General features: G+C 34.2%; 1 protein-coding gene across 1 annotated transcript in view; it reads left to right on the top strand.

Moving 5' to 3' along the window:
- LOC133203497 (leucine-rich repeat serine/threonine-protein kinase 2-like) overlaps positions 1-15,867 on the top strand; it is a 93,319-nt gene that overhangs the window by 68,191 nt on the left and 9,261 nt on the right. The window contains exons 53-61 of the mRNA XM_061339271.1: positions 2,871-2,969; positions 5,026-5,151; positions 5,474-5,581; positions 5,688-5,792; positions 6,907-7,008; positions 7,500-7,601; positions 9,962-10,134; positions 10,321-10,399; positions 14,649-14,824. Coding sequence (XP_061195255.1) covers positions 2,871-2,969; positions 5,026-5,151; positions 5,474-5,581; positions 5,688-5,792; positions 6,907-7,008; positions 7,500-7,601; positions 9,962-10,134; positions 10,321-10,399; positions 14,649-14,824 — 1,070 coding nt within the window. The remainder of the gene's footprint in view (positions 1-2,870; positions 2,970-5,025; positions 5,152-5,473; positions 5,582-5,687; positions 5,793-6,906; positions 7,009-7,499; positions 7,602-9,961; positions 10,135-10,320; positions 10,400-14,648; positions 14,825-15,867) is intronic.

Genomic DNA, 15,867 nt, shown 5'->3' with positions numbered 1-15,867 from the left:
GAGCAAAGATCTACGTGAATTAAAATAAATTTATTTTATGTTAACATGTTTAAGTTACTTCATTTAATTAATAAGTTTGTACAATGTATATCACTTCGTTTCTTTTCTTTTATTATTTTGCACTGTGTCCTATTTTGCTAAACATTTTTCTATCAATTTAATTTGTCCAGAAAATTGATAACAAATATTAAATTTTTTGTGCCTCCATAAAGATTTTTCCTGCTCCGAGTAGCAAGTACATGTACGGTGTAGGTTCATTTGTTTATTATTAACGCTGGTGGCCGCAGACGCAGAACAATCGGTAATTAGTGCCCATTGTTACGCTGACCACTACAACTTACATGGAATATACATGCATGTTGTACCCCGTTCTGACCCAGTGCCTAAGACATGTACACAATAAAGCCAAATCACGGGTTAATCTTCGATTTCTGATCAATTTAAACGTGTATTCCATTCAGACCTGTGACCTTAAAATATTAAAATCGATCAACTTAATAATTCATTATTTATATTTAGTAGGTCCAATTTCTTATTTTCCATTCCATAAAATTACATGTAAATTAAATGAATGAGATTTTTAAAACTTATTGAATAAAAATGTTTTACACATGTATGTGGTGACTTGTGAAATTGTAAGAGACCAACATCAAAATTACATGTACACGTGTATACCATTACACTTACACAATAATTCTGACAAATAATTTTTGATCAGCCCCCATCTGCCGGTTGCACATGTATATTTATTAAACATGTAGCAGAGTAATATTCTGGGACGATCTACGAATGCTTGCATTACATATTCCTAAAATAAAATAATAAATAAATAAAAAATGTGCCTCCAGACGGAATATATTCACCCCTGTTTTCATCTCTCAATTTATTTTGAAGAAGCATAAAATTTATCAGTTTCGGGCAGGTTTTCAGGGGGAAAAAGATCAGAAAGACCGAACATTAAAAAAAAATTAAAAAACTATGCATATCTTTGGGAAAGAATAAAAAAAATTGCTATCATGTAAGGCCATCTTTAAAAAGAAAATGATTGTTTGTCCTCTCTTGACCGAGTGAAAAAAAGGTCCGAATCAAAATTTTACTATTCTGCTGGAATTTTTTTTATCCCGAATTTTTCCTACCCATTAATAATTATTTCCACTTCAGTGTTTTTTAATGAAAAAATTCACCAACCTCCCTACCCAAATTTCTTGAGTCGGGCTATCAATCCTTTTTTAAAGCCTTTAGTTAATGTTTTAGTATTACAGTGACTTATGTTAAAATGAAATCTTCATGCAAAAGGAAAATTCCATTTATTCTGCTTACAGACATACATGTACTATTTTCATAGATTCTTGGAATACATTTGCCTTTACGCTGACAATTTTATTTAATGGTTAACTTTAATTATAATTGTCAAGATTTTCACAACCGTATTGTAGTTGAGATCAGTGTCATATTTTTTTGTCACAAGCAGTAAATGTAAAGAAATATGAAAATGTTGTTGTGAAAATTAAATAAAAAGAAAGTAATGACTGAAGAAGGTTTCAGCAACCCTAGTAAACTCTATTTTAGCACCTTCTCAGCTCAAGAACAATGACCACAGTAATTATCAGTAATTATCAGTAAATCTCAGCATCGACAGCACATCAACAGTATTTATTATATAAATAGTGCACGTTTTTGAGGGTAACAGTTGAAATTGACACCCCAAGGAAAACCATTGTCAACCTCAAAAACGTGCACTATTTATTTTATTATACTGAATGTCTTATTGATTTCGGATGTCATGAAAAAAATTCGGAGATCGTCGTTAAGTTCACGCTTAGAAAGCTTTCAAACTCCCCGCTTCTATTTTTCTCAATAAGAAAGCTTCGGGAAAGATTTACCAACCTCTCTATTGTTTGTTTGCTACTCAAAAAGTCCTTTATCATCTAAAGTTTGCACTCGCAAGGATGTTTCGTCTGTCGTTTGTTGTTTTCAAGTAAGCTACATCGGACGCAAGCTTTTATTGACGTCGTTTATTCGGCTTCTTTCAAACGCACAACCGACGTTTTGAGAATTCTACGGTGAACCGTACGCGCATGATTTGAACGCATGTGATATTTTCGTAATGTTACCCGTTGTCAAGTGTGTTGCTAACGCTGAGGGTAACATTACGAATTGTTAAATGCGTCTAAACCAATCAGATTTTAGTATTTAACATGAAAGTATAACAGTATTTATCAGACGCAACAGTAAAGACGACAGTAATTATCAGTATTTATCAGAAACAACTAAAATTATCAGTAACAACAGTAAGAATAACAGTAAATATCAGTTTTTATCAGCAAGAACAGCACAGTATCAGTAATTATCAAACTTTATCAGTAAAATTTGGGATTCTCAGCACTTTTTTCGTCCAGTAGTGTTCCTATGTGCCAACTTGTTTTCCAAATCCCCCCCCCCCTCCTTTGCAGATGTGTTTTTATAAGCCAGGCAGGTGGGATGTGTATAGGCATGCATGCATCATGTATTGTGTGGGACATACAGAGAATATTTTCCTGACTGCACAATACATAAAATTACAGCATGTGTACAGAGTCCGACAAGGGGATGTTGAAATTGAAAGTAGTCATTTATGGTAGACATTATTATAATTAAACAACACCAAAGTTAACACTTGCCCTGCTACAAACAATTGATGAAAAGATAAAGCAAGCAAACTGTATTTTTTTCCAAATAATTTTATTGATAGAAAATCAAATCTGTAATAAGAAGGAGATTGTTACTATCAATAAAATATAGAGTTAATTTCTATTGAAGATAGACATACACACTAATGGATTAAGTTGTGATAAATAATTCTGAATTGAGACTGAGTTCCTTGTTTTCAGGTGTCGGAGGGCTTGGCTTACCTTCACAAGATGTTGATTGTTTACAGAGACATGAAGCCAGACAATGTCCTTATTTACAGTCTGTCTCTCTCAGAAGTGGTAAGTTACCGAGACATGAAGCCAGACAATGTCCTTATTTACAGTCTGTCTCTCTCAGAAGTGGTAAGTTACTGAGACATGAAGCCAGACAATGTCCTTATTTACAGTCTGTCTCTCTCAGAAGTGGTAAGTTACCAAGACATGAAGCCAGACAATGTCCTTATTGACAGCCTGTCTCTATCAGAAGTGGTAAGTTACCAAGACATGAAGGCAGACAATGTCCTTATTTACAGTCTGTCTCTCTCAGAAGTGGTAAGTTACCAAGACATGAAGGCAGACAATGTCCTTATTTACAGTCTGTCTCTCTCAGAAGTGGTAAGTTACCGAGACATGAAGCCAGACAATGTCCTTATTTACAGTCTGTCTCTATCAGAAGTGGTAAGTTACTGAGACATGAAGCCAGACAATGTCCTTATTTACAGCCTGTCTCTCTCAGAAGTGGTAAGTTACTGAGACATGAAGCCAGACAATGTCCTTATTTACAGCCTGTCTCTCTCAGAAGTGGTAAGTTACTGAGACATGAAGCCAGACAATGTCCTTATTTACAGCCTGTCTCTCTCAGAAGTGGTAAGTTACTGAGACATGAAGCCAGACAATGTCCTTATTTACAGTCTGTCTCTATCAGAAGTGGTAAGTTACTGAGACATGAAGCCAGACAATGTCCTTATTTACAGTCTGTCTCTCTCAGAAGTGGTAAGTTACCGAGACATGAAGCCAGACAATGTCCTTATTTACAGTCTGTCTCTCTCAGAAGTGGTAAGTTACCGAGACATGAAGGCAGACAATGTCCTTATTTACAGCCTGTCTCTATCAGAAGTGGTAAGTTACCGAGACATAAAGCCAGACAATGTCCTTATTTACAGTCTGTCTCTATCAGAAGTGGTAAGTTACCGAGACATGAAGCCAGACAATGTCCTTATTTACAGCCTGTCTCTATCAGAAGTGGTAAGTTACCGAGACATAAAGCCAGACAATGTCCTTATTTACAATCTGTCTCTATCAGAAGTGGTAAGTTACCGAGACATAAAGCCAGACAATGTCCTTATTTACAGTCTGTCTCTATCAGAAGTGGTAAGTTACCGAGACATAAAGCCAGACAATGTCCTTATTTACAGTCTGTGTCTATCAGAAGTGGTAAGTTACCGAGACATGAAGCCAGACAATGTCCTTATTTACAGCCTGTCTCTATCAGAAGTGGTAAGTTACCTAGACATGAAGCCAGACAATGTCCTTATTTACAGTCTGTCTCTCTCAGAAGTGGTAAGTTACCGAGACATAAAGCCAGACAATGTCCTTATTGACAGCCTGTCTCTATCAGAAGTGGTAAGTTACCGAGACATAAAGCCAGACAATGTCCTTATTGACAGTCTGTCGATATCAGAAGTGGTAAGTTACCAAGACATGAAGGCAGACAATGTCCTTATTGACAGCCTGTCTCTATCAGAAGTGGTAAATACTTTATTCTCTCATTGTCAGAAGTGATAAGTAGTTCTACAGTCTCTCATTGTCAGAAGTGATACCATATAGCGGGTTTTCTTGCAATTGGTGGGTTTAAAATTTGGCATTTTGCTTACTCAAATGTATTCCAATAATTTTGGCGTAGTTTATTTAAGCAGACACAGGGTTTCAACACGTTGCAAAAGAACACTAAGAAGAATACTGATTATTTAAGCAATTAAAATTTTAGCAGGCTACTACCAAAATGCTAAAATAAGCCAAAATTAGCACCCAGCTAAAATAACCCGCTATACGGTAAGTACTTTAATTGTTTCACATTGTCAGAAGTGGTAAGTACCATGATAGTCTGTCTATGACGGAAGTGGTCAGCAGATATTGTCATAAGTCTCAAAAAAGTGTTAAATCAAAATTCTGGCAAAGAATTTAATAACTCGTATCAGTAACCTTGAATGCAATTTTAGTCTTGAGAAGAAAAGGTAAGTGATTAAGATCTATTGTCTTTTATCTCACATGTTAATGTGAAAGTACAATTATGTCAAACTCTACTCTGTATTGCTAGAAGAATTTCCTATAAAATGTGACTTTTATTTTTCTGTAGGTGAATGCTAAGATATCAGACTATGGAATTTCCCGGTTTTCCACACCTGATGGTTTAACGGCTCAGGAGGGGACACCTGCTTACAGGGCACCAGAGGTCATCAGGGGAGAGACTTACTCGTTTAAAGTAGGGTCATAGTTAATAGATCAGATTTCTGATTTAATTTGCAGTACACAGATTATCTTCACTAGTTAAGATGTATGGTACATTACGTATGTATTCACAACCTGTTCATTTATCTCTTTGCAAACTGTAATGATTAACAGTTAATTTCAATAACATTTTATGGAAAGATGGGCATAGGCCTCAAGTCAGTTGATTACATTTTAAACTTTGTGTTAAGTTTTGGGATGAATTTATGTAGTTGTAGGGGAATGTAAATGTCTTGTGCTGATTAAGACATTTTAAAATAATACTGCTTGTACCTTAACATCTTACAATCCTCTAGGCTGATGTCTTCTCTCTTGGTATAACACTGTATGCCCTGGTTAGTGGAGGACGTCATCCATTTGATGACTATGATTACAAAACTGAGATGGATCGAGTGATTGCTGAGGTATTGTTGAAAAGCTTAATTAAAACATTTTGATTTTCTTTTTTTATAGACAATTTTCATATTTAAGGATCTGTTCTTGATGATAAATGTAAATGCTTGTTATCAGGGTCATCTAGCACCACCCATAACACAGAAAGGTTGCCAGCCTTGGCCAGACATGCAGACAATAATAACTAGCTGTATGCATCAATCTCCAGACAAAAGACCAACAGTAAGCCTTGTCTTTTCTATCGTATTTATTCTTTAGCAGTTTGTAGTTTTAAGGCAGTAGATTGTTCATACAGACTTGCTTCAGATGCTGGATCTCACCTCATTTTTCAAATGTTTAACCACTTTGATTTTTTAGAAGCGAATCATGATGCATCTAGGGTAGAGCATTACTGGACTTGATTAGGGGGCAGTCTACGTGAAAGTCTTAAAACTTTTACAGGACATAAGGTCTGGTAAAACTATATTTTTTACCAGACCAAGCATTTAATTACCAGACCGACTTTTTTCTTTAAGTTCATACATCATTATGATACTGAGATTAAAAAGGGATGTTAGGGGTGGGGTTAATTCTTACTGTGAAAAATCCAGAGTTATGGATATAAAAAATGGTTTGAATGAAATGAAAAATCCAGAGTTATGGATATAAAAAATGGTTTGAATGAAATGAGCAATCTTACTATTCATAATTTTCCTTTGTAAAAGGTAGTATACAATTGCATGCAATTTCTTTTTCTGGATATGACTCATACAAAAAACACAGTCTCAAAGATTTCTTTAACTTAAAATGCACTTTCAGTATATTTTTTCTGGAAACAATCATAATGGTTTCTCAAGTTTAATAATGAAAATAATTTCCCAACCGATTTACGTATGAGCTATCTATAGATCTCTATTCCATGACAGAGGAAATTCGAATTGGAAAAAAAAAACGATCATGACAGGGGTTGTTATAGATAAAAATTAATCAGGCATTACTGCTAAATGGGTCAACTGCAAATAATGGATATTTGTGGGAAATTGGACCATGTGTACATGTAAATTCAGATTTTTTGGCCTTATTTTTTTAACGGACAAGTCGGTACTGTATTCTGAAATTTTTTACCAGCAGCTACAGATGCACATTACCAGAACATTCATTTTGATTGAGACTTTGCCTTCAGATATTTTTAGAGTTTAGCTTCATAATCTTTGATTGATGGTTTCTAACTGGAGCAATTTCAAGTTATTTTGTATTGTACTGTGACACAAAGTCCTGAATTTTAGTCATTATTAAATCTCCTGCAACCATAATGGTATAAGCCGAATTTAAAACCTCTGATTGACTGATATTGTAGTCACACCAAGTTTGGGAGAGACTGAAGGATCCAGAAATTTTAGGTTTGAAGAGAGTCATCCCAATATCCAAAGGCACAACTGTAGAGTGTTTCACAATTCAGGTACGACTAGAAAAACTTCACTGAATCTGTTTTAGATACATTTTAGGTTGAAGCTTTATGAATATTTATTTATTTTATTTATTTATTTATTTTACAAAATTTATAAAGAGCTAAATATCTTATAATAAAATCACTCTAAAGCGCTGTTCCTAAAACAATATCTACCATTTGCACTACAGTCTTCAGAAAATTTTAAAGATAAACAAAAGCTGCTACCAGGTACTTAAAATTGATGCATCATTCTGACCTTTAGTTAAATAGTTAAAGATAAACAGAAGATACTACTTAAAATTGATGCATCATTCTGACCTTTAGTAAATAGTTAAAGATAAACAGAAGCTGCTACTTAAAATTGATGCATCATTCTGACCTTTAATTAAATAGTTAAAGATAAACAGAAGTTGCTACTTAAAATTGATGCATCATTCTGACCTTTAGTTAAATTATGGAGAAGGTGAAGATTTATAAAATGTAGATTATTTTGCCACCAGGAGCAGGATGATGGTAAGGTTTACCTGTGGGTGGCCAGTGGGGACTGTGACTACGTACAGCTGTCCAGACTGGACTTAATGGACCAAACACCAGAGGTCAAGGTCAGGCAGGATTTTAATTTTGTCCTTATTTATTTAATCTTGATTGGTAATCAAGAATGAATTTATTATATTGAGAGTGCCTGTAGTTTTCATGCTGAAGTGGCTCTAGGTAAAGTTCAATGTTTAAGTCTATTCCTGGTCTTTGTCATTCATATCATACTTCCACTTTCATGTATGGTATATTTGTGGATTTTTATGCTTAATGTTTGGATGCATCACCTGACCTATATTTGATGCTTGAATGCTTGACTGACTCTTTGTGTGATCACCGATGAGCATCAAAGTCTATTCCAGCATCATATATTGGATGCTGCAACTGACCTACAAGATGCCTTAAGTGACTTGGGGAGGGGGTATTTAGCTTGATTCAAGCTTATCACTAGTGAAATACAAATGCAGAGTAATGACTTGTGCATCTTTCATGGATTTCTTAAATGATCTTTTTAGACTATGGTCACAATAGAAATAGGAGAAATAATTCAGCAAAGAACTGATTTCAGTTAATTTGAATGCTAGTTTTTAGCTCTACTGGTCAGAGACCAGAAGAGCTTATGCGATAGTAAGGTGTCCGTCGTCCGTCCGTCCGTCTGTCTGTCTGTCTGTCTGTCTGTCTGTCCGTCTGTCTGTAAACAATTTTTCAAAACACTACTCCTCCTACAGTTTTGGTCCGATTTCAATATAACTTGGCACACAAGTAGACTACACTAAGATACATAATTTAGCGCATCGGTTTTTGATTTCGATGGACGGTGTTGCCATGGTTACTAAAAATAGAAATTTCTGTGAAATTCCTTTAAAACGCTACTCCTCCCACAGTTTTGGTCCGATTTCAATATAACTTGGCACACAAGTAGACTACACTAAGATACATAATTTAGCGCATCGGTTTTTGATTTCGATGGACGGTGTTGCCATGGTTACTAAAAATAGAAATTTCTGTGAAATTCCTTTAAAACGCTACTCCTCCTACAGTTTTGGTCCGATTTCAATATAACTTGGCACACAAGTAGACTACACTAAGATACATAATTTAGCGCATCGGTTTTTGATTTCGATGGACGGTGTTGCCATGGTTACTAAAAATAGAAATTTCTGTGAAATTCCTTTAAAACGCTACTCCTCCTACAGTTTTGGTCCGATTTCATTATAACTTGGCACACAAGTAGACTACACTAAGATACATAATTTAGTGCATCGGTTTTTGATTTCGATGGACGGTGTTGCCATGGTTACTAAAAATAGAAATTTCTGTGAAATTCCTTTAAAACGCTACTCCTCCTACAGTTTTGGTCCGATTTCAATATAACTTGGCACACAAGTAGACTACACTAAGATACATAATTTAGTGCATTGGTTTTTGAATTCGATGGACGGTGTTGCCATGGTTACTAAAAATAGAAATTTCTGTGAAATTTCTTTAAAACCCTACTCCTGCTACAGTTTTAGTCTGCTTCTAATATAATTAGGCATACAAGAAGACTATACTAAAATACATAATTTATTGCATTGGTTTTTGAATTCGATGAACAGTGTTGCCATGGTTACTTAAAATAGAAATTTCTGTGAAATTCCTTTAAAACGTTACTCCTCTTACAATTTTGGTCTGATTTCAATCTAATTTGGCACACAGTTAGAATACACTATGATACATAATATGTATTTCTGTTTTTTTTTATTTGGGTGAATGGTGTTGTCATGGTTACTAAAAATAGAAATTTCTGTGAAATACTTTCAAAACGCTACTACTCCTAGTTTTCATTTGATTTCAATATAACTTGTCACAAAAGTAGACTACATTAAGATACATAATTCTATTTATTGTTGCATGTTGCAATGTGTCAAATCCAAGTGCTACTTTTCTTTTGTTATACAAACAGACCAGTAGAGCTACAGTCTCATCAGAGACTTCTGGTTTTTTTTAATTGAATAGTACAGATTTAAACTTGATTTTGAACAAATACATGAGGCTGTGTGTGGTGGGAAAAATGCACCAATATAGGTTTAAATTTCCATTCGTTGTCTTACATGTAGTATGTTATATTGTAGTCAGATTTAGTGGACATTTCTATGTATTGTAGGGAGCCATGTTTCAGTATGGAAGGATCCTAGCTCTACAGTCTATTAGTCAGGGTTATCTACTGGTTGGTACACAGATGTGCCGAGTCTAGTTGTATCATACACTCACAATAAGATTAAGTAGACTGTTCTATGTATTGTAGGGAGCCATGTTTCGGTATGGACGGATACTGGCTTTACAGTCTATTAGTCAGGGTTATCTACTGGTGGGTACACAGATGTGCCGAGTCTAGTTGTATCATACACTCACAATAAGATTAAGTAGACTGTTCTATGTATTGTAGGGAGCCATGTTTCGGTATGGAAGGATACTGGCTCTACAATCTATTAGTCAGAGTTATCTACTGGTTGGTACACAGATGTGCCGGGTCTGGTTGTATCATACACTAAGACATGAGTTCCTTCATTGTTCTACACTTCTACCTGATGCGGTTCTCTGCATGTTAAGTGTTCATATGTAAGTAATTTTGATATGGTAAATTTATGTACTTATTGATATTATATTTTAAAGCATTCAAATTCATTATCAGTTAATTCTGTTTTTTGGTACACATTCTGTTGAGTATAGAAGAAGAAGAGTAAAATGAACTGGGGTAAGAAGTTGTTTTTCTGTCAATTTACTGATATGCTTTTTGTATTTCAGACCAAAGTCTGAGGACCTGATATTTGTGGGTCTTGCCAATGGTACTTTAGCAGTGTTTCCACAATCAGAAATACTTTATGTATGTATATTTGAATCTTTCTTTGGAAAATACAGTTGAACTGCAGGATTTCAAAACTTCAATATCTCAAATACCATGGATATGTTTTTTTTTTTTAAAACAGTATTTTATTATGATTAAACTTAACTGGATTGGACAGCAGGCACTGCCTAAATAAGTCCTCTCCACAATACAGGTCAAGTTATACATGTTACAAGTAAATATTAATTACATAGCATTGAAAAAATATATACATTTGTATATTCTAAAGAGATTTATTTAAAAAAAAAAAAAAAGACAAAATAAGTAGGGGAAAAAAAAAATATAAATGAGCTGATGATACTACATGTATAAAAGTTTGCATTTAACATATATGACTGATAATTATAATAATACCAGTATAAATGTGAAAGTTAATAAGAACACATAAATAGATGTTGGTTCTGTGGTTTGACAAAATTAAAAAAAAAAGAAACTATATCATGCAAATCTCTTTGTAGATGCAATAAATTCTTGAACAATTTTAAATACAGCAATATTTTGGTTGTAAGTAAGATTATTGTCTCCATTCAAAATAAGTTGTAAGGATATAGGCATTGGTAATTGCAAAGTATTAAAGTTTTGCATAAGGTTTTGCCTTTGTACACAATATTTTGGACATTTCATAAAAAAGTAAAATGATGTTTCAGAGCTATATCCACACATGTCACAATTTTGATCTTCCCTTAAAAAAATGATTAAATAAATCAGCATTTAAATTACTAGCATTATTTCGCAATTGACAATGTAATATATTCATTTTACGACTTCCATAGTTGTAATATTTCTTAGGTTTTAAGCAGTATATATTCTTTATGGCAGTCTTGAATGATGAAAGTGTAGAAAGGTTTTGAATATTAAGGACATACACAATGTAGTTTGAACTTTATTGTCTTTTCCCCTGGAGTTGAAGAGTTCCAATACTTAAAGGAACTGTGTGCTACATTTGAATGTCTATGTATGCTGTTGTACACTTCTTCTAAAACAAGTTTGGATAAATAAAACATCTAGAATATATGTTTAGTAATTTTTGTATATTTTATCTATGAATTATACAAGAATTTTCATCAGTTGATATCTTTTCAAAATCCCTGGTTATGCATGCTGATTTTTTTTCTATGAACATCTGATGGCACTATAATCATAAATTAAGAATATCTTGAAAAATCATCAGTAAGTAAGGTACGTTGCGTATGTCCTTAAAGGGTAAATCATTCCAAAGTCTTATAGTTGAAGGAAGGAAACTTTTCATAAATGAAGTCATTTTGGCTTGAGGAATATGGAATGTAAGATTGTCCTGATTCCTTAAAGGATAGGAATTATGTGGTAAAATGTTTGTATGTTGTTTAACGTCCCTCTTGAGAATTTTTCACTCAAATAGAGACGCCACCACTTGCCGGTGGAGAGCTGCAAATTTTGTCATATACTCGGCACTTACGGCCATTGAGCAGTGAGGGACCTTTTTCTTGCCAGCACCTACTGCGACAGGGGACCTTGGTTTATATGGTCCCATCCGAAGGACCGGTCTCCACGTCCCACAGTGGGATTTGAACCTGCGACGTAAGGATCAACTCCTTACGCCGCAACTCTAGAGCAGACGCTCTAACCACTGCGCCACGCGGGCGACATGTGGTAAAATGCATTGTTGTAATAAATCTTGTAAATACTGGGGAGCTAATCCATACACTATTTTATAAAATAACACTATGTATTTTTCTTCTTATTTCAAGTGTATCCCAGCCAAGATCTTCATAAAGTTTTGATCTTGATGAATTAATCCTTAAGCCTGTTATTATTCGTGCAGCTGCAACTTGAACATCATCTAGTAATTTTGCATCTCTATCAGTACAATTATCCCATACATTGTCTGAGTATTCAAGAACAGGACGAATAAAAGCAAAATATATTTTTATCAAAGCATCCCGCTTAAGGGTGTGCTTTAACATTCTTAAGATATTTAATCGATTACAGGCTTTGGCATGAATATCAAGTATATGGGATCTCCAATTACCATCCTGCTGAAATCTTGTTTCTAAATGAGTATGTGTTTCAACATTTTGAATAGTAGACCAATCTTCACCAAATCTAATTTTTGGATGGCATCTTGTGCACTTCCTTTATTCTTATAGATGGGAGTAATTTGCGCATTTTTCCAAATGTCTGGAAGTTGACCAGTAGCAAGAGAATAATTGTATAGTTTGGTAAGAGGCTTTACTATCGAATTAGCTATATTTTTAAGGATCAAAGGAGACGTACAGTCAGGACCTGGGGGTTTTGTAACATTTATTACTTGGAGCTGATCCAATACTTCCTGCTCTGTAATAACAAAATCATCTAGTGATAAGTTCAATGGTGGCCCCGGTCCATGTAATGATACCTCAGGTTCATTGTAAAGGGTTGATACTCCAGCAAAATATTCATTAAGTAAGTTAGCTTTTTCAATTGGGTGAAAGAATGCATGATTTGATGACTTTAAAGGTGGTGGTGGTTTGTCTTTATTATTTTGTTTGGACAAAGATTTAACTATTCTCCACCATTTTCCAGGGGGTATAGATTTATCTATTTGGTCAGAAAGTTTTTGGCTGAGTCTATCTCGAGAAACTCTTATTTCATCAATGACTTTGTTTCTTAAATTACGATAGTGTTCCCATTGATGAGGGTTTTGAGTTTTGACTGCTTTCTTGTGTATACGATTTCTTTTCCTCATTAGCTTTCTAATAGAATTATTCATAAATGCTTTATCTCTGGGACGAATTGTTATAGTTTTAGTTGGGATGATTTTTAATGCATGTTTTTATTTTGTTTACAAAGTTTGTATTTATCTCGTTGATGTTAGAATTAAAGATTTCATTCTCCCAATTAGTTGCATTTAGTTCATCATGAAAACCTTTATAATTGGCACTTTTATAGTCCCTTATCTTTTATAAGCATACTGTTTCAGTATATGAAATTTAACTTCCACTCCAGTTATAGAATGACTACTACAACATGGAGGATAGACAAAACTCTCATTTATTATGCCAGTGTTGTTGGAAATGATTAGGTCTATGCTTGTACCTAAACTTACAGTAAAATTGGTAGGCTCATGTATCAAATTCGAGAGGCCAAACCTTTGTACGTCAGAGAAGTTTAAATTGTGAACTGTGATCAGACAAGAAATTAACATTAAAATCACCTAATAGAATGATAGGTAAATTACATTCCTGAACCGTTTCAGTATTCAGGGATTTATCAGTACCTTCTCAGGGGCCGAAATTCGGCCCCATTCCCAATTGAAAATGACTTCAATTTTTCCCAATTTGGCAGTATTTTTTCCCAATTGGTGAACAATGCTTTTGTATTTAATTATCTTGGAAAAAACTCAGTAAAATTGTCAGATTGTCTGTAATTTTCCTCTATTTATCTCATTTAGCAAAGCTACAGTCATAACATGTTGAAAAACATTGTAAGCAAACATCGCCGACTTTTAATCCGAATTTCCTCCATTTTTCTGAAAATGATGATATTGTGTAATAATATAGATTTATTAAGCTATTTACACCGAGTCAATTGATCTACGAGTGAATGGTAAGAACTGTAGGCATATATATTTCAGATGGAAAAATATATTTTCAATGCAATGGGGACTTTGAGAAAATGTGTACTTACATGTAGTATGATTTTTTGCAGGAGGTTTATAATCTGATTAATCTCCAGAAACAGATTCTAATCACCTAAATTGGAATCTCATACACACACGTACTACCCTAAGTTGTAAAAATACTTTATACCCATTTAAATCAAATTTAGGTTATTAGTCTATTATTCATTATCATAATTGATCTTGTATGATGAAGTTGGATCATATTTAATTGTCTGTTTGGTTGCATGCTCAAATTAGAGTTCATGCTAAAATGTTAAATGAATTACACCTGAATACATAATGTTAGCAAGGTTTTTATTTTTCCCAATTTCATCATAAAGTCGATAATTTTTTCCCAATTCCCTAAAAATGGCGTTTCCCAAAATAAGCTGATAAATCCCTGGTATTGGAGCAAAAACTGTTCCAATAGTCTGCTAATGAATTGGGTGGCCTATACAATACATCAACAAGAAATTTTTTCTTAATAACGTACTTCTGACCATAGAATTTCTAGATTATTAGTATGCATGGATATGTTGAAGTGCTTTATATATATATTTATATTGAAATACTGTGGTATTAAAGAAAGAAGTTTATGTTGTGTGTTAGGAATCAAATGCCTGCCCAATGTTCCTGTCCCCAGGGAAGAAGCATGAAGCTGTGCGATGCCTGGAGGTAGGAGACAGGGGTAAGAGGGTGTACTGCTCCTGTGGATCAAAGATAGTGATGCTGAGTATCAGAAGGGGCATAGCCTTGGAGAAATCAGTGGAGACCAGACGGGACAGGTAACTATAATGGAGAAAACAGTAGAGACCAGACAGGACGGGATGACCTGGTTTGTCATGTGTATTATACAGTAAAACATGCTTATAACAAAATGCCAAGGATGGACGATTTTGCTTTGTTATAATGTAATTCATTTTATTACATTTTCAACAGTGAAATACTGTAATTTACTTATTGAATAAAAGTGATATTCTGTCAAATTGTGAAAGGAAATCAAAATGGTATTCTCACAGTGTGAGATAATATCAGAAGTGCATCAAAACTCTTGATTTTCCTTCCCTTCAAGAAGATTGCTATTAAAAAAACACTGTGGCCTGTTATAAGATAGAGAAAGTAAATAAACCATCCTGACAGAGACTAATACTGCTGAAGTTTCTCCAATTGTGTTGCTAAAATCCATGTTTACTTACATTGTTTTCAATCTCACAATTGCTAATCTATGGCATCTCAACCGCTCAACTGTGACGTCACAGCCTATGACACTGTGTTAAGAAAAGACAGAGGCAAAGGGAAAATCAAAGAAAGTGTAATAAACAGAAAATTCAATGTTCTGTTGTTGAATATGGAATTTATTTCACTCGTGAGACAGGATTTTTTGATATTTTCACTCATGTTTCGCACTCGTGAAATTTTTTATGGCATCGAGCTCTTGAGCTCGAATGCCATGTAGTGGGCGACCAAACTTTACGCGACCGATGTGTCAGTCCATGCTTCCGCAAAAGAAAATAAGAATAACAATGCATCGATTTGCTTGAAAATGTTCACAGTGAATAATAGCTTGAAAATAAAATTGCATCAATTATATCTACAAATAATATGTTACATAACAAAGATACCCTGTTTTAATTTTTATTTTCACACAAGAAAAACGTTACAGTTCTTGCGGATGAATTTCTGAAGAAAGGCTGTGTTGAATGATATGAATAAAATTTACGAAGAAGAACCATGTAAACACAAACAACTTATATTAATAGGCGGTAAAATAACCACAATATTAAATTTACACGAATGCTAGAAGACTAATAGGATTGAATTTCCAAAT

The sequence above is a fragment of the Saccostrea echinata genome, unplaced genomic scaffold (assembly GCF_033153115.1).
Source record: "Saccostrea echinata isolate AGI-Se365-2 ecotype Australia unplaced genomic scaffold, CSIRO_AGI_Sech_v1 ptg000051l, whole genome shotgun sequence".
In the NCBI taxonomy this organism is placed as follows: Eukaryota; Metazoa; Mollusca; class Bivalvia; order Ostreida; family Ostreidae; genus Saccostrea; species Saccostrea echinata.
This window is presented reverse-complemented; position numbering and strand designations above follow the sequence as displayed.